The 19,093-nt window shown below is 39.6% G+C and overlaps 2 protein-coding genes and 1 non-coding gene across 4 annotated transcripts in view; 1 reads left to right on the top strand and 2 right to left on the bottom strand.

Annotated features, from left to right (window-relative positions):
* XPO5 (exportin 5) overlaps positions 1–19,093 on the top strand; it is a 47,788-nt gene that overhangs the window by 7,863 nt on the left and 20,832 nt on the right. The window contains exons 6-18 of one of the 2 annotated variants that reach the window (XM_046004619.1): positions 191–217; positions 599–784; positions 1,419–1,495; positions 4,669–4,768; positions 5,968–6,051; positions 6,803–6,928; positions 8,272–8,362; positions 10,310–10,438; positions 11,714–11,832; positions 15,719–15,874; positions 17,245–17,286; positions 17,597–17,686; positions 18,421–18,620. In XM_046004619.1, the coding sequence (XP_045860575.1) occupies positions 191–217; positions 599–784; positions 1,419–1,495; positions 4,669–4,768; positions 5,968–6,051; positions 6,803–6,928; positions 8,272–8,362; positions 10,310–10,438; positions 11,714–11,832; positions 15,719–15,874; positions 17,245–17,286; positions 17,597–17,686; positions 18,421–18,620 (1,427 nt within the window). The remainder of the gene's footprint in view (positions 1–190; positions 218–598; positions 785–1,418; positions 1,496–4,668; positions 4,769–5,967; positions 6,052–6,802; positions 6,929–8,271; positions 8,363–10,309; positions 10,439–11,713; positions 11,833–15,718; positions 15,875–17,244; positions 17,287–17,596; positions 17,687–18,420; positions 18,621–19,093) is intronic. The other variant, XM_046004620.1, reaches the window with a different exon arrangement.
* On the bottom strand, positions 8,810–9,214 carry LOC123941453 (60S ribosomal protein L10-like). The gene has a single exon (XM_046004626.1). It carries the CDS (start codon positions 9,156–9,158, stop codon positions 8,856–8,858), a length of 303 nt encoding a protein of 100 aa, XP_045860582.1. The 5' UTR covers positions 9,159–9,214; the 3' UTR covers positions 8,810–8,855.
* Positions 9,219–9,349, bottom strand: LOC123942923. Its single transcript, XR_006818546.1, has one exon. It is a non-coding gene; the product is annotated as a small nucleolar RNA SNORA70 (small nucleolar RNA).

Below are 19,093 nucleotides of genomic sequence, written 5' to 3'. Positions count from 1 at the left end.
AAAATTAAAATAACCTGTCCTCCTTAGGGGAAATAGCAGCTAAATGTTAGTCCAGTTGTATTCTTTAACAAGGTTAAAAGTTGAGTCTATTTAAAATCATTATTCAAGGGACTTTATTAAGTGGGTGGAAAGTTATTACATAGCCTTTGCTCATTAAAAACATTGGATCCTTATACTTCTTTTCTTTCAGAAGACAGATAATTCTCAGGAGTCAAAGGTAAGAGCTCTTGTGGAGTTGGAAGGAGACTTCTTTGAGGCTTTCAGGTACAGAGATGCCTATACCTAGTGGAGGGTAACCTCAGCCTTGGTTTAGGTGACCACTGAGCAATGATAGTATTTCCAATTTATCAGAGGAGATGAAATGGTTACCCATGCCAGTATGATCTTATTGACAGACATTGAGAATGCTGTTTGAGAAGTGGTTGTGCATCAAAAGAAGACCTTTGAGTTTTCCCTGTCTGGCTGTTACATGAGTACCTTTTTTTTTTTTAATCGTTTTCTTTTTAGAATTAGAGAATAGAAGGAGCTCAGGTATAACCACAGCCTCTTTGTCCGTCAGTGAAGACTTAACGATTAAAAGTTGTTTCTTTTCACACAGGCCCAAGCAAACTGTCGAGTAGGAGTCGCGGCGCTGAATACTCTGGCAGGCTACATTGACTGGGTGTCCATGAGTCACATTACTGCTGAAAACTGTAAGCTCTTAGAGATGCTCTGCCTGCTTTTGAATGAACAGGAGCTTCAGTTAGGAGCAGCTGAGTGTCTTCTCATTGCAGTCAGCAGAAAAGTAAGTTACCACTTCAAACTGACTTTCGTCCTCAAAGTCTCTGCGGGGTGGTGTTTAAGTGTGTCTGAAGTGTATGTTGTGGCAGGAAGACATCAGAAAGTTTGGGATTTCTTTTTACCTGACACCAGTTTCATTATCTGCCTCCTACCTCTTTGGATAGTAGTTTGCCAAGATTCTAGGAATCCATTGGCAGCATATACAGAGATTTGTCGGGCTGCCTTATTCTTGAAACTGCTCTAAGTCTTGGCATTTCACACTGAGGAAACAAGATGAAAGTAATACTAAAATATAAAACAGTGTCACGTCAAAGAATCTTAAGTGGTGGCTGCACTGGCTTTATATTGGCCTGGGCTTACAAATGACTGTGACTCTTTTCTCCGTAGGAATATTAGCTTTAGATATAATTTACTTTGTTATCGTATCAGCATTACTGCCCAACACATTTAAAAATGGAAGAAATGGAAATCCCGTTTTGATTTTAAAGAATTGGCGTTTTCTCTAGTGTTTAGTTAGCCCTGGGACTATGAGAAATTATGAAGTCAGTATATTTGATTATATAGGTATAGGAAATGTTAGTAACTTGAAGGCTTTTAATAACAGTTTGTATTTCCTGTTTCCCTAAAATTGGTTCTAGGGCAAGTTGGAAGACCGGAAGCCCTTGATGGTCTTATTTGGGGATGTTGCCATGCATTATATACTCTCCGCTGCACAGTGAGTATCTACTTTTCTATGTGTTTTCTAATTTCTTTGTCGTTTCTGTAGGTTATACCGATATATCTGAAGTTCCTATCTGAATGCTGGCAGTCAGTTGACAGTGTTTTTAATTTGAAAATCAAGCAATCTTAATTTTTAACCTTTTTAAAGACCTTATGCTGGAAAGAAGTTGACTCTCTACGCAGTCACTTTCACAGTTTTCCCCATTCTTCCCAGACAGCTCATCTCCTTGATTCTGTTTGCTTCTGGTGATCCCCAAGCCTCCTAGTAGCGCTGGTGCCTAGGCCTGAGAATGCTCTGATCTTCTGGACCAGAGCCTGCCTTGACTGCAGACACTGCTCCTTCCTCTCCTGCTCAAAGTAATCAGTGCCTGAAGTGCTGAGGCTCTTGGAAGCAGCAGGAAAGTGTGTTCAATGAAAAATGCATGCATGGGACCTGCAAACACATTCTGTGACCTAAAATACTGGCTTCCACTTTTTTTCATTTTTAATTGCTGTGGAAGATATTTGAGCATTTCCTGATCCATGTTTCTTACCAGGAAGACAGGTAGAACTGTACTGCAAAGACCATTGAAGCATCTTTTTTTTTTTTTTTTTGACCCATTCTCTTAGTTCCAGGGACAAATGAAAAGAGATACACATGGATTACTTAAAATCTCTTATTGTCCATTCCAACACAGCTTTTATGATGGCTTTCTTTTTTCTGGGGACTAGCTCTGTTTTTAAGGGATCCTTTTAATTAAATTCATAACATGTCTTTTGGGTGGCCGTGTAGTTAACTGTTCCCCAGGCCCATTTTCTTAGTTTCACAGAAACTGTGACATTCACACCTAGGTGTCCCGTATCCGTTTGTGTTACTTAACTGTACTGGTTAGTAAAGCAATAATTCGAACCCAGGCAATAAGACTTGAGAGCCTGTGTTAGAAACCGTAATGTCATAGTGTCCCTCAACATAACTGGAGCCCAGGTCTTGCTTACCCTGAGGCCCATGCTTTTTATATTATACTCAGCTGCCTCGGGAACACAGCTAACATGGCTGCTGTCTATACTAGTTATTATTAATTCTTACTTGTGCGAAGAGTCCTGCATCATTTCAGTCAGGTTTTGCCACCAAATAAGTTGTAATTTTTTTAAAAAAAATATTTATTTTAAAGAGAAAGAGTGCACTCGCGCAGTGTTGGGAGAGGGACAAAGGGAGAGAAGCTCACTTCTTGCTGTGCAGGGAGCCCCGTGCGGGACTTGGTCCCAGGACCTAGAGATCATGACCTGAGCTGAAGGCAGACACTAACTGACTGAGCCTCCCAGGCGCCCCTTTTTTAAAGAGTTGTTGGATTCTAAAATAGTAGCTAAGGGATTACAGATCTGAACTAAATGACTTTGAGAAGTGACACACAGAGTTATGTTTTTATTGCTTTTTATTTTTAAGACTTACATTTTAAGAGCAATTTCAGGTTCAGCAAAGGTACAGAGCTTTCCCATGCCCCCCCCCCCCCCCCACATATGTAGTCTTCCCCATTAGCAACATCCCCAATCAGAGGGGTACATTTATTACAATTGATGAACTTACACTGACACATTATAATCATCCAAAGTCCATAGTTTACTTCAGCGTTCACTTTTCGTGTTGTACATTCTATGGGTACAATTTCTGGGTTTCGACAAATGTCTAATAACTTGTATCATTACAGTATCTTACAGAGTATTTTCACTGCCCAAAAGAGCCTCTGAGCTCTGCCTATTCATCTCTTCTCTCCCACCCCAACCTCTGGCAACAACTGATCTGATCTTTTAACTTTATCCATAGTTTTACTTTCTCCAGAACATCATATAGTTGGAATCACATAATGTATAAGTTTTTCAGATTGACCTCTTTCATTTGGTAGTATACATTTAGAGTTTTTCCATGTGTTTTCATGGCCTTGATACCTCGTTCCTTGTTGACAGTGAATAATATCCCATTGTATGGATATTATACCAGTTTATTCATTATTATACCAGTTTATTCATTCACCTACCAAAAGGCATCTTGGTTGCTTCGAAATTTTGTCAGTTAGGAATAAAGCAGCAATAAACATCTAGGTTTAACATGGTATAAACATGAAGGTCTTTGTGTGAACGTGTTTTCAACTTCTTTGGGTAAATACTAAGAAGTATAATTGCTGGAATATTTGTTAAGAGTATGCTTAGTTTTGTAAGAAACTCAAATTGTCTTCAAAGTGACTGTACCATTTTCCATTCTTACCAGCAGTGAATGAGAGTTCTGTTTTTCCACACCCTTCGCAGCATTTGGTGTTGTCAGTGGTCTGGATTTTGGCCATTCTAGTAGGTGTGATACAAGTAGTAGTATCTTATTTGAATTTGCAATTTCCTAATGACATACGGTGTGGAGCATCTTTTCATATGTTTATTTGTCATCTCTGTATCTTTGGTGAGATGTCTGTTAAGCTCTTTGGTTTGTGTTTTAAACAGGCTGTTTTCTTATTGTTGAGTTTTAAAAGTTCCTTATTTATTTTGGATACAGTTTTTTTTTTTTTTTTTTAATTTTTTGAAGACTTTATTTATTTATTTGACAGACAGAGATCACAAGTAGGCAGAGAGGCAGGCAGAGAGAAGATGGAGAAACAGGCTCCCTGCTGAACAGAGAGCCTGATGCAGGACTCGATCCCAGGACCCTGGGATCATGACCTGAGCCGAAGGCAGAGGCTTTAACCCACTGAGCCACCAGGCGCCCAACAGTTCTTTTTTAGTATTTTCTCCCAGTTTGTGGCTTGTCTTTTCTTTCTCTTATTACAGCCCTTTCAGTTTTGTCAGTGGTGTAAGGAATTATTACATGCTTTCCTGTGCATCTCTGTTTAAGTCTTCCCCGGGTATCAGTGAATGCCTGTAAGCGTGTGCGTTGTTGTATGCAGTCCTACCCAGAGTTTACGTTATTAACCCACAGTACTCAAGGACCATATAATGTGCAGAACTAAAGTGCTTCTATGAGGGATAAGATTGCATTGAACCCTGTTCCTCATTGAATCTTCAGTGTTTGAGTTTTTTGGCTTTTTAACTTTAATAATCAACAGAAATTTGAATGTTGAAGCACAGACCACATACAGCTCCATTTGATGGGAATCTTTTTGGTTCTCTTGATGTGCAATTAATAGCATTTATTTTCTCATCTTACAGGACTGCTGATGGAGGAGGCTTGGTAGAAAAACACTATGTCTTCCTGAAGAGACTCTGTCAGGTGTTGTGTGCTCTGGGGAATCAGCTGTGTGCATTACTGGTGAGCACTTACTTTCTGGAGAGTTTCAGGGCCATTTGAGCAGAGCATTTAGAAAGTTATGTTTGTATAATGAGTGAAACATGCCCTTAATTTTAGCCTTGTGGAGCATTGCCCTACAGGTTATTTCATGCGATTTTATAGATTAAGTTACTGTAACAGGGTTTGAGTGAGTGAATTTCTTTAACAAGTCAGTTATTGATGTTAACAGGAAGCATCCACATCTGTTATTCCACGAAGTCAGCATTGCTATTCTTGTGAATTTGGTATTTGTAGAACGTCAGTTTGCTAGAGTCCTATTAGATCATGAAATATTACGCACTTGAATAAAGAGCCCTCTTCCCAAATTTAAAGGATTTGTGTTATTGATCATAAAGGAAACTTTAATGTGACTGACCTAGAAATACCTGTCTTTAGGGAAATATTTAATAACTTGTCTTACAAATTGAGAGATAGGACATTGGTACAGACATTTGCATCTGATATTATGCCTTTTTATGGTGGTTTGGATGGTTAGAGAGGATAGAGCTTCAGACATACGATGTATACCGTCAAGTGGTTATTTAATATATTTGGTCACAGAGATGTGAATAGACTAGGTGTGAAGAAATAATACAGATTTTTTCTTTCTGTGATTTCTGAAATGAATGCTCTTTTTCATTTTAGTATTTGACTACAGAATGAGTTTTAATGATGATGATTAAGGAGGTAAAGCACCTTTCCTCTTTTTAGCCCTTGAATTGATGCCTTCCTTAGGTCACAAGGAAGTATAAAGTCCTTTCAAAACTGAAATTGGTGAGGGTTTAAGTTGTGTACAGTTGACCCTTGAACAACACAGGTTTGAACTGCATGGGTCCACTTAGACACAGATATTTTTTGATATAAATACATGCAGTTCTATAAATGTATTTTCTCTTTCTTAGAATTTTCTTAATAACTTTTTTTTTAGCTTCCTTTATTGTAAGGACACAGTATATAATACATATACAAAATATGTGTTAATCAGTTTATGTTATCAGTAAGGCCTCTGGTCTATAGGAGGCTGTTAGTGGTTAAGTTTTGGGGAATGAAAAGTTATATGTGGATTTTTGACCCTTAGCCCCTGTGTTCAAGAGTCAGCTGTGTTTGTTACCCTACTCCTACCATTGTCCTCTTCCACCCCCCATCAGCGTCACTGATGTAGTGGTCTTTTTGTCCCTCAGGGTGTGGATTCTGATGTAGAAACACCAGCAAACTTTGGAAAATACCTGGAATCTTTTCTTGCTTTCACAACCCATCCAAGTCAGGTAAACTTTATGTAGGCAATGTGTGAAAATTTTAGTTAGGCAAGCCAAAATTAATCACTACGGCTTGAAGTAATTAACAGCTCATGTATAAAATGTGACTCTTAAGGCTCTGTGAAATAACTGTGGTGTGATTTCATTAAGGGAATTGTTGAATCTTCTTCCTGAACCAAGTGTTGCACTCTGTAGGCCGGCAGGTTTTCCCCTCACGTAATTTTCTGCTGATGCACAATCAGATGTGAGGTGTGTCCCAGGTGATTTGCCACCCAAGGCATTTTAAATGCAAAAGTCTAATTGATTGTGCTATAACATTAATTTCACACATTTAAGGCTTTCCTTGTAATACCACCCCAAGATTCCCATATCCTTTTTTGCCCTTAAAGAAAGTGCTAGAGGGATGCCTGGCTGGCTTAGTTGGTGGAGCATGTGACTCTTGATCTCCAAGTTGTTCGAGCCCCGCATGGGGTGTAGAGCTTGTGTAGAATAAAAAAGAAAAAAAGAAAAAGTGGTAGAGCTCAGCTGAGATTCCAGGAATTACACCTGACCCCACAGTTTGTCTTACTAATATGTGGTCTATAACAGGCAGTCATTATGGATAGAGTAATAAGGACAGTGTCGGAGTATTACAGAGATTTATTTCCATGAAAAAATATTGTTGATAATTGTGGGGCTCAGTAATAATCCTGCTTATGTAAAGTCTAAATCCTTAAACGGAGGTTTTTCTTTTTTTTTTCCTTTTTCCCCACCCCATTAGTTTCTGCGTTCTTCAACTCAAATGACTTGGGGAGCTCTTTTCCGGCATGAGATCCTGTCCCGTGACCCTTTGCTATTAGCAATAATACCAAAATATCTTCGTGCTTCTATGACTAACTTGGTCAAGGTAGGCAGTGGGAATCAAAACGTGGAATGGGGGGGCGCCTAGGTGGCTCAGTGGGTTAAAGCCTCTGCCTTCGGCTTAGGTCATGATCCCAGAGTCCTGGGATCGAGCCCCGCATTGGGCTCTCTGCTCCACAGGGAGCCTGCTTCCTCCTCTCTCTCTGCCTGCTTGTGATCTCCATCTGTCAAATAAATAAAATATTAAAAAAAAACAAACGTGGAATGGGGGTTCCTGGGTGGCTTAATTGGTTAAGCATCTTGATCATGATCATAGGATTGTGGAATCAAGCCCTGCATTGGGCTCTGCACTCAGCAGGGACTCTGCTTGGGATTCTGTCTCTCCTTCTGCCCTTTCCCTGCTCACTCGTTCATTCTTTCTCAAATAAATCTTAAAAAAAGAAACGGAATGTAGGTGAGTACACATAATAGGGCAGATTGGCATTATTGATAGCCCATTTTGGTCACCAGCGTCCTATAATTGGTTATATTATTCTCTTATTCACCAAGAAGAAGGCAGTACAAACTGGTTATTATATTTACTTTTTCGTATTTTGGAACACTTCTATACAAAGTATTGGGCTAGGTGCTAGGAAGACGTAGGACAAGAGCAGTGACCCATGATCATGCAGTGGGATAATGCTATTTCCAGTTTAAAAGCAGGCAGGGTGGAGCCAAGATTCCAAGATGAAGTCCTATGTGATTGTTTCTGAAGATCTAGTAAGGGTCTGAAGGTGAGTGAGAAGGGAAGATTGAAGGTAGAAGCAGATTGCTTACCACTTGAATAATACTGCTTGTGAATTCCCTGAGATCTGCTAAGGGCTCTTGCAGCTGACAGATGCTTAATCTTGATTTGTAAAAATCAGAGAGTGGGACCTATGTGAGGGTCCTCTTATTTCCTCTAAGAATACATCTAGCACACGATACCCTGTTCTCATTCTCATGCTCTTCAGTACTTTTTGAGTGAAACATGCAAAGTGCTGTGCTTATTCCCAGTTTCAGCATTGAAGGAGACAGTTCTCAATTTTTTCTTTCTTACTGTGTGCTGTATTAGCACTTTGTTTTGGAACAGCTTTTTACTCAGATACCGTAAACAAATTCCAGAATTTAATTCTCCCTGAGGAATCTGGAGGGGAGCATCAGATGAGTGTTCTCTTTTCAACCACTCTCAGGATTATTAGAACTGGGAGAAAACTGTGGACTTGGGATAGACCAGAAGTAGTTATTATAAAAGATCTTATGCAAGCCTTTCACTCTTCTTAAATTAAAAAGTGCTTGAGCTCCTAGAGTTTAAGCCTCTTTGGGGAGGTCTGTTTTTATCCCCTACCCCAATTATCTTTCTCTTTGCAGATGGGCTTTCCTTCTAAAACAGACAGCCCTAGCTGTGAATACTCTCGGTTTGATTTTGATAGTGATGAGGACTTCAATGCTTTCTTCAACTGTAAGTGATAGTAGCCTGGAATTTCTCCCAGTCATCTGAGAATGGCATCTAGTGTTACGAATCATGGTACCTGACCCTTGGGTTCTATATTAAAGGGCCTAAGATCTGGACAAGCAGCCTGTTCAGTTTCTAGTTGCACCTTGCGGCCGGTACTGGGATTGCACTCATTCCAGGCATAGTATTCTCTCTTGCCTGTGCGTTACATGCATACACACGCATGCACACATACATAGCCTTTGGACTTTGATGTTTAGGCATAGTAACTATACGTAACACCTAGGATTAAATGCTACCTAACCTCACTGGCCTTTGAAAAAAGAGGAAAAACCCACATTCTGATAATGTAATTCTGTTTTTGGTTTTTTGTAGTCTGGATAGTTCCTCCCCGCCTCCCCACCCTTTTTTTTAAATAATAGCTTTTTTTTTTTTTGAGACAGGATGTTGGATTTATTGGTGGGCATGAGTATGATGGGAAGGGGTAGTGCCAAGGTTCTCATGAGTGCAGAGCCCTCCATTTGTCCAAGGGACCACGGTTAGGGATGTATTTGACCCCACAGCCATCTGGGATAAGCCGCTTTTCAGTCACCATGTCTTTGAATTCATCTGCATTGAACTTAGTAAAGCCCCACTTCTTGGAGATGTGGATCTTCTGGCAGCCAGGGAACTTGAACTTGGCCCTACGCAGGGCCTCAATCACATGCTCCTTGTTCTGCAGCTTGGTACGGATGGACATGATGACTTGGCCAATGTGCACTCTGGCTACTGTGCCCTGGGGCTTTCCAAAGGCACCCCGCATACCTGTCTGCAGCCTAAATTGGAGATAGCCATGAGGTCAGACCCCAGCATCCACCAAAAGGGCTGTCTCCAAGGTCCCTTAGGGCAACCCATACAATCAACAGGCTGCATACACTACCGAGGAGGCTACTGTTTGCAGCCATGGCACACTGGGCCCCCACAGACAAAGAATAATAGCTTTTTGAGATATAGTTCGTTTACCATAAGTTTCACCCATTTATAGCATACAATTCAGTGGGTTTTTTGGCTATATTCAGAGTTGTGCAACTTTTGCCACAATTTGTGGACATTTTCATGACCCCAAGAATCCCTGCCCACTAGCGGTCAGCCATACCCAGTCCCCTCAGCTCCAGGCAACCAGTAATCCACTTTCTGTTTCTACATGTCACCTATTCTGAACATTTCTTATAAACAGATTATACATATATGGTCTTTTGTAACTGCATTCTTTCATTTAGGGTTATATCTTTAAAATTCACCCATGCTGTGGCATGTATTTATACTTTTTTCTTTTTATTGCCATATTACATTGTATGGGCGTACATTGTAGTCATTCATAAGTTGATGGATATTTAAGTTGTTTCTAATTCTTAACCTTTTAAGAATAATTCTACTATTGGGGTGCCTGGCTGGCTCAGTCAGTAGTGCATACAACTCTTGATCTTGGAGTCATGAGTTCAAGCCCCTCATTGGGCCTACAGCTTACTTTAAAAAAAAAAAAAAAGGAATAATGCTGCTGTATCATTTGTATACAAGTTGAGTGAACAGATGTTTTTATTTCTCTTGAGTGTGTGTCTATATTCCATCATACAATAATTTAACATTTAATGTTTTGAGGAACCGCCAGACTGTTTTCCATAGCAGCCACACTGTTGTACATCTGTACCAACCTAATCTTTTATTGATTCTAAAGAAATGGGAGACCACTTTTAGTTTGCCTCTTAGAGGATCAAGCTGGTAGGGTGGCTTTCAGAGACAATTTACTTTTGAAAATTCCTGAATTTGTTAATCTTGATTGAACATTTGTTACATTCAGAGCATAAATCTGCAGAAGTTGCTTTGAACACTTTTCTCCTAGGACGGATAAATGAATGAACATTAGCTAAGCACTTATTATCTGACAGTTACTGATTTATGTCTTTCTCTTGGCAGCCTCCCGGGCCCAACAAGGAGAGGTAATGAGGTTAGCATGTCGTTTGGATCCTAAGACTAGCTTCCAGATGGCTGGGGAGTGGCTAAAGTATCAGCTGTCAACTTCTGTTGATACTGGATCCATGAACTGTAAGGTTTTTTTATTTCTAAACATTAGTGAAGTATTGTATCAAATACACATTGGAAATAAGCCCTGTAAGCCACACTTCAGAACAGCATGCTAATAATAGCATTCAAAAATAATCTGTTTCATTTAGGGTAAAATCATGTCCCTGTCAGTCTTGCCTTCATTTTTCTTTTCTAACAGAATGAACCACTCGTTTATTCTGTTATTTCACTGTAAGCACCATCCTTCCAAATTGCATGTCTAGACTTTTTAAAGCTCTTCTACCAAATTCTTGGACAGAACCACTCCTAAATTTAGAAAGAATGCCTTGTTAGGCATGACAGGAGTAGTGCAGGGACTTTATGTGTCACTCAGCCACCTCAAAGCCTTTGGAAATGCTGCTTTATACAAAATCAACATAACATTTCTGTACCCAAATGCATAAGCCAGGTAACTTCTCTGTACTCCATATCATCTGTCTATTGTCTTATTAAGTAATGCATGCTGTGGGTGACAGAATTTAGTAAAACAGGAGAAGGTATAAGTCACTCCTTTAGAGTGGCTCCGTATTTATGGTCAGTTATCAGCTACTCTAGTTACTTGTCATTCATAGGATTTAACATTTTGTTTTGGGTACTCATAACTGACTCTGAAGGTCCATGGTATCAGGTAATTTGAATGTGGAGGCCCAGGTATGTTGCACCAAGGTAAAGTTAGTAAGTGGGAGCACTATATGAAAGCAAGGAAAGTAATTCATAAATCTTTTTACCTGTGCCTTGCTGTTTGAGAGATGTGCTTTGCTGATACTTAACAAACTTGAAGGGTGGCACAGTTGTTCAGAACTTGAAATTGTTATGAGGCTACTGGATATGAAGTAGCATTCTGTTATCTTATATCAGATTTTTGTTTTTGTTTTTGTTTTTGTTTTTTGGAAAGATTCTTTATGGTCTTAAATATCTTAATTATTTTGATTTTCATGAACAGGTTATATGATAGGAAGGGAGAGTTTAATTGATATTTATCAGTTGCTTGTGTTTTTTTTGATGCTTATGCGTATATTCTCATTCAATATTCAAAGTGGTTTTATAGGACTCACAGAAGTGAATTCTGATAGGCCCCTTCTCTACTTCTAGTTCTTTTCTTTCCCCAGGCTGAGAGGGTTAGATTATCCTCTTTCTTTGCCTGTGAAATTAAGTGGTCTCTAAGTCCCGATTGTTTTTGTGTCTTCTGTGATCCTGTAGTTGTGTGTGTGTGTGTTTGTGTTTATATTTGTGTTTTAAAACCCTGTTCTCCTACAGCTGGAACTGGAGAAGGTGGCCTCTGCTCCATTTTCTCCTCTTCATTCGTGCAGTGGGAAGCCATGACTTTTTTTTTGGAAAGTGTGGTCAACCAGATGTTTCGGACACTAGATAAAGAGGTAAGTAACTGTTTCCTGTGTTGATTGCATAATGATTTTGACCTTTTTAAAACTGACAGAGGGAAAATCTGTGGATATGCATCTCACAGAAGAGGAAATGGAGAATCAGAGAGGTTAAATAACATACTTGAGTTCAAATTGCAGGCCCTACTCTAATCTACAATGGTCAATATTCATTTTAAGGGGATAATAAGACAATTTTGTTTGTATAGTGAAGCGCAGGTAGGATAACTATTGCAGGGAGGACAGCAATGGTAATCTTGAGCTGGAAAATCTTTGGAAATGTTTGCCAATTAGCATCCTTTTCAGTTTATGGCAGATAGACACAATATTCATGTTAGCTGATCAGTGTCCTCTTCCGTGAATAATCTGAATAAAGTGGTCTTGTTTTTATATGCTTCATGTGACCCATCACCTTCTCTTATCTACCTTGGATGCAGCTGTAATTAATTGGTTTAAAATCATTGGACTAGGGGTGCCTGGGTGGCTCAGTGGGTTAAGCCGCTGCCTTCGGCTCGGGTCGTGATCTCAGGGTCCTGGGATCGGGTCCCACATCGGGCTCTCTGCTTGGCGGCGAGCCTGCTTCCCTCTCTCTCTCTCTCTGCCTGCCTCTCTGTCTATTTGTGATCTCTCTCTGTCAAATAAATAAATAAAATCTTTAAAAAAAAAAATTAAAAAAAAATAAAATCATTGGACTATTCATTTCAGGATGATTATGTCGTAGTATATTCCAAGTTAGTTGTAGGAAAAATGGAAATCTCTTGAAGATAAGTGAGATATAGTGCTTTTTCTCATAAAAGGCATATTAATAAATTAGATCTTAGAGTGATTAACTTCACCTGCTTGTATATTGCTTTGAGTTTGAAATGATGGCATTCAGAGCTTGCTTCAAAATTTAGGTAGGAAATCCTGCTATGATCCTGCATTTTTTACTAAATGAGCCCTTTCTTAGGTTTAAGTGGAACTATCTAATCAAGAAAGCCCTTTATTGAATCAAGGGTAATGGCCCTAGGGTTTCCTTTCCTAGCATTTTTTAAGTTAGACAGCTTGATGGATCTAAATATTTGCGTACGATTCTGCTAGAAAGCAAGAGAATGAAATGGTCAGGATTTGTCAGGCATTTGACTTTAAAATGTATGAAAGGACTGGTAGTATTGCAGGGTGCGGGGGCAGGTTGTGTAGTTGGTTGTAGGCTGGATTGTATGATACATCCTTGAATATGATGGTATTTGGTCAAAATGCCAAATATTAGTTGGTCAAAGGGTACAAAAAGTTGGATAGTGTAGAAGAGAAAAATGTGGGCTGGAGACAAAGCAGAGGTAACAATTCGAAACAGTAGGAGTCAGAACAATTGATGGGGAGAAAAACAGTAGAACAAAATTCTTTTTTCCTCAGGAGATCCGTAGTATTTAGGCTTCTGTTGGTGACTTAAAATAAATCTCTGACTCTCAAACCATTTTTTCTTCACCAAAATGAAATGGGTCAGAATGAAGCATTCTTAATCAAGAGAAGTGAGTTTGTTTGTTTGTTTTTAAAGATTTTATTTATTTATTTGACAAAAAGAGATCATAAGTAGGCAGAGAGGCAGGCAGAGAGAGAGGGGGAAGCACGCTCCCCTCCTGAGCAGAGAGCCCAATGTGGGGACTCGATCCCAGGACCCTGAGGTATGACCCAAGCTGAAGGCAGAGGCTTAACCCACTGAGCCACCCAGGCGCCCTGGGAAGTGAGTTTTTAGTGCGTATAATATTTGATGAAATTACTCATTACTTGTTAAGGAAACTGTAACACTTTATATGTAACACTGTTACACATAGGGTGCAAGTGACAGATCTCAGCCTGTCACATTCCCATTTGCTGCTCTCAGTTCCTGACTCTGCATGGTGTGGTCCAGTCCATCCATCTTGCACACTGCTCACTCTGTACTCTCAGTCCCTGCCCCTCACCCAGGGTCTGTCTGCTCATCTGGTAGCCTGTGAAAGAGTTGGACCAAGAGGTTCTTTGCCTAAAAGAGTTGTTTTTTTTTTTTTTTTTTAAAGATGCTATTTATTTATTAGAAAGTGCACAGAGGGAACAGGGAGCTCAATGAGGGGCTTGATACCGCGACCCTGAGATCATGACCTGAGCCGAAGCCAGACACTTAACCAACTGAGCCCAGGTGCCCACTAAAAGATTTTTTTGAAAAGCTACTCCTCTCATTTGTAGTGGCATTAGCTGAACTTATATTCCCGGAAGACTTATTTTTACAATGGATTAATACAAGGAATAGCTTTGGAGGTGGGGGGGGGAGTCACATTTTGAAGAAGACAAGGATTGATTTGCCTCACATAGTAAAATATGAAGCTACATTTCATAGGCAGTGTGGTACTGACATTAGATAGAGCTCCTTGGGATAAAATAGCCCAGAAACAACCTGGAGCATATATAAGCATTCCAAAGAAATCGAGAAGGATTGGCTCATTTAATAAATAGCATTAGGGAAAATTAACTGTTTGAGGAAAAGTCCCTAAGTTGAAAAACAAAGGAAGTAATCATAGAAATGTGAATGGCTTTAACAACTTTTTTTAAACATACCATAAAATAAACTTTGAAAGGCAAACTTGGAAGAATATGATTTGCAATAAATATGATGGGATTAATATTCTTACTATAAAAACATATTTTTTATACATTGCTCTTTGAGTACAATTGATATCACAGCTTTAGAGAATAATTTGACAATGTCTGGTTGAAGATGCCTAGCCTTATGACCCAGCAACTTCACTCCTAAGTCTGTGCTCTGAAGAAACCCCTGCCTGTGCACTGAGCATCCAATATTCTATAGAATCCTTACATGTTGAGCCAAGGAAGAAACTTAACCCTCAATAGATTGTACAGAACAGATGATAATATGTTTATATAGAGAGCAGTGAAAAGGAACTGGGATGTACTATGAATAAGTATGATTCTCATAAACACGATGGTGACCCCAAGCAACAAGCTACAAAAGTAAACATACAGTTCTGTGTAATTAGGAGTATGTACATTTGTGGCAGAAGTGTACGGAAATGATGGAATCCTTGAAACTGTGAGCACCAAATTCAGGACAGCGGCCACCTCTAGGGCTGAAGAAGAGGATGTATACACAGAGCAACCAATATCAGTAACATTGTACATCCCGAAGTGGTCACGTGGAGAGTTACTCAAGTACTGCTTACCCCCTTCTAAAGGTCTAGAATATTTCACAATAAGAATTTTTTATATATAAATTTAAAAAAGCACTAGAACCCAGTGGGGAAGAGATAAAAGATGAGATTTTTGTAGAGAAGAGAAATAAAAGTAGTTAATAAATACATGAAAAAAATTCAGTCCTCATTAGTAATTGAAGAAATGCAAATTTAAATAAACTCATTATTTAACTTAACTGCAAAGGTCTTAGGGAATAAACACAACCTGCTGCTAAGAACATGGTAAGAAGGGCATATTGGTGGACAGAGAATCAATTGATACAGCCTGTAAAGAAGAAAAACAATTTGACTTAGAAGTATTCATACCTTTTGATTCAGTAAGTCCCACTATCCCCAGAAGTCTCTGCCTCAAATGAAATAAGCGAAAATGTAGCCAAAAAATGTTTGCAAAGATGTATTAGTACTATCGATAATAGGTAAAGAACTAGCAACATTCTCAATTTCTAGTAGTTGGAAAAGCTACATCCTTAAGATGGCACATGGTAGCATCATTTAGGAAAAGTTTTAACACAGGGTAATGCTTAGAATTTTCAGGTTAAAAAGCAGGATATAAAACCATATGTGGCAACCATATTACACATTTATAAACCAAATCCTACAGGAAATTTTACCAAAAGTGCTCATCAGTCGTGTCAACATCTTTTTCATTGTCTGTATTACAGGCGGTTCCTGTTAATGATGGAATAGAGCTGTTGCAAATGGTCCTGAACTTTAACACCAAGGATCCTCTCATCCTGTCCTGTGTCCTCACTAATGTCTCAGCACTCTTTCCGTTTGTCACCTACAGACCAGAGTTCCTGCCCCAGGTCTTCTCTAAGGTAAATTCCATCTCCTTTGTAAACTTTTGAGTATTTTTGAACTAATTATTTTTTGTGATTGTTATTGAAAGTCATTGAGACAAGCTGATGAACATTTATTCATTCATCAAGTATTCAGTACTTACTGTAGATTGGGCACCCATGCTGGTAGAAAAGCCTTGCTTACCATTTGGAAATAAAATCACATAAACAGTTGTACCCATGTGGCATTATAATTAATAGACGAGTATACTGAGAAGTGGAAAAGAACACCTAAAGAAGGTGTCAGTGTGCTCTCCATTTATTTGGAGGGGATATGTGAGAGGAATTAGTATGAATGGTTTTTGGGTTTCCTGTTTAAGTGAGTAGTAGAGCACTACCTGAGTGAGAATAATGGAACCAGTAAGAATGAGGAAGAGTGCTGAGTTTGGGAATACTACATTTGAAGTGTATGTACAACATCTAGGAGAGGATACTTCATAATCAGTTGGCTATCATTAAAGGTCTAGAGTCTGGAAGATTACAGTATTAAGGTGGCATCATCATAGAAGTGCCTAGAGCGGAGGTGAAGCCCTAGGAAAGAGGGTGATATGTATGTAGAGTTGGACATGTGGCTCAAGCAGGGAACTCTGAGGATTATCATCTTTGGGGAAGGAGGGCAAAGAAGGAGAATTTCCCAAAGAAGAATAAAGATATAGCCAGAGAAATGAGAAAATGTTGTGTTACAAAGGTCAGGGTAAACTCATTCATTGCAACAGAAAGTCTGTATTCTAGGGAGTATCTATTGGGTTTCTTTTCTTTCTTTCTTTCTTTTTTTTTTTTTAAGATTTTATTTATGAGAGAAAGAGAGAGAGTGCACTCAGGGCGGAGGGGCAGAGAGGAAGAGAGCAGCAGACTGAGCAGGGAGCCCGATGAGGGGCTTGATTTCAGGACCCTGAGATCATGGCCTGAGCTGAAGGCAGGTGCTTAACTGACTGAGCCATCCAGACATCCCTCCATGGGTTTCTTGATTAGACCTTTGTTACAGTATAATTCCATCCTGGTGACTTTTGCAGTAGTCACACTGTATTAGGTGAAAGAGTCTATGAGAAGTTACGCAGTGGAATCAGAGGGTGTCACCATAGCTGAGTGTTTGGCTGAGAGCTTGGATTGTTCAGGGATTCTGTGGCCTCCACCTTTAAAAGATGTTTGATGGTAAGATTGTGAATCTCTAGCCTCTTGTAGAGTTATCTGAGAAGATAAACATCTGAAACTTCATAACACCGATTGAAAACCCTGTTGTTAGTATATTCTTTATACTTCTGAGATTTTGTTGGAAACTATGCCAACTGCTGTTAAAAACACTTCATGCATTTGGTATTAATGAGTAACCTTTTCTTTCTTACCCTTAGCTATTTTCATCTGTCACTTTTGAAACTGTTGAAGAAAGTAAGGTAAGACCATTAATTCATCCAACAAATCCTAACTTCTGGAGAGCAAAACTGTGAATGCCTAATACCTAAGTCTAGATTTTTTTTATAGGTAGAAGGAGTTAGTAAAGGCAAGAGATGGTCAGAGGTACTCTTAAGGCAAAAACAGTGAACACGTGGATTCATGGTGACTGTAAATGTCACTCCATTAAACTCCCACATTGTGAAAATTGATTGTGAATTTGCCTTTGAAGGAAATATTTCATGTGATTCTAAACGGCATCTGTAAATTTTATTAAAAGTGGCTCCAGGTTTGTTGAATATGTCTTCCCAGGCCCCCAGAACCCGGGCAGTGAGGAATGTGAGGAGACACGCTTGTTCCTCCATCATCAAGACGTGTCGTGACTACCCCCAGCTCGTATTGGTAAGCTGCTGGACTCCGACCAAGTAGCCACTGAGACCTGTCGAGTTTAGTTACATTCCTCTGTAAATCCAGCCCTAATTATACGTCACATAAAGAGAAAACAAGGAATTGTAGTTTTGCTTCAAATAAGCATTCTTGAGTTGGTGTCTTCTTCCTCTCCTGCTTAGTGGTGTAATTAAAAATGCAAATATATTCCCTCAGGATGAGTGTTCTTGCCCATGTAGATGACCAAGTTTTTCCTGTCAATGTACGCATATTTCCTGTGTGATGTTTTTACTGCCAAATGGTGTGCCTAATCTTGAGAGAAGCCAGATGCAAATCCCAACCTTTTTTGGAGGGTTTCTATAGGAAATTCAGCACTATTCCAGATTAGAAATTAATCAAAAATTTCATCTCTGAATACGCATCAGTTATATGTCTCCCTAACATATATAAACAAGCTAATCTTTGTCTATGAATATACTATAAAATTGAAATAGAAAAAAAGACCTGTAGTTTTCACAGTACTTTTTGGGAAAGTACAAATACCCAAGACAAGAACCACTTTCTGCTTACATTGCCTGGCTTGTTCAGGCAAAAGGAGGACATTATAACTAAATTACTGAAGTGACAGTCTTATAGGCCTGACCTTCCTAGGAATGCCTTGATTCTCTCTCTGCCTTCCTTGAGTGACCCACCTCTCCTTAAAAATCAGACCTTCACCACCTTTGGGTTTTTTTCTTTGTAATCTGCAGCCCAATTTTGACATGCTTTATAACCATGTGAAGCAACTCCTCTCCAATGAGTTACTCTTGACACAAATGGAGAAGTGTGCCCTCATGGAAGCCCTGGTTCTCATTAGCAACCAATTCAAGAACTACGAGCGTCAGAAGGTGTTCCTAGAGGAGCTGATGGCACCAGTGGCCAGCATCTGGCTTTCTGAAGACATGCACAGGTAGAGGAGAGCCTTTGCCCCAGACCCTCACCACACTGGAGCACCCGTCCTGTATTTAAAGAGCTATGCCCAGGGTGCCCGTGTAAGGATCTCAAGGGGTGATGGCTCATCAGTGACATCTGAGTTCTCCAAAAGAAGTCTTTTATGCGGGTTGCTGAAAATACCACCTTGAGTTCAGAGGTGTAGGGAGAGGGAAGAAATGAGAAGAGATGGGTAGTACGGTCGGGAGGCCACAGAGTACCTGTGGTGTCTGCAGAGTGCGGTGTCTGCAGCCCACGTAGACACTCTAGAACAGCCAGGAGGGGCCACGCGGACAGACACTCATTGTGTCCATGTAGCATTCTCAAGCCTGCGTCCTTTTTGCTAATGACATTCGGAAGTGGGAAGAGGAATTTCAGCCTTCAAATAACAGCTGACAATGATTAAATTCCTCTCACTGTAGCAAGTGCTCTTTGGGGCCAAATAATCATAGT

This window comes from Meles meles, chromosome 5 (genome assembly GCF_922984935.1).
Source record: "Meles meles chromosome 5, mMelMel3.1 paternal haplotype, whole genome shotgun sequence".
Lineage (NCBI taxonomy): Eukaryota > Metazoa > Chordata > Mammalia > Carnivora > Mustelidae > Meles > Meles meles.
This window is presented reverse-complemented; position numbering and strand designations above follow the sequence as displayed.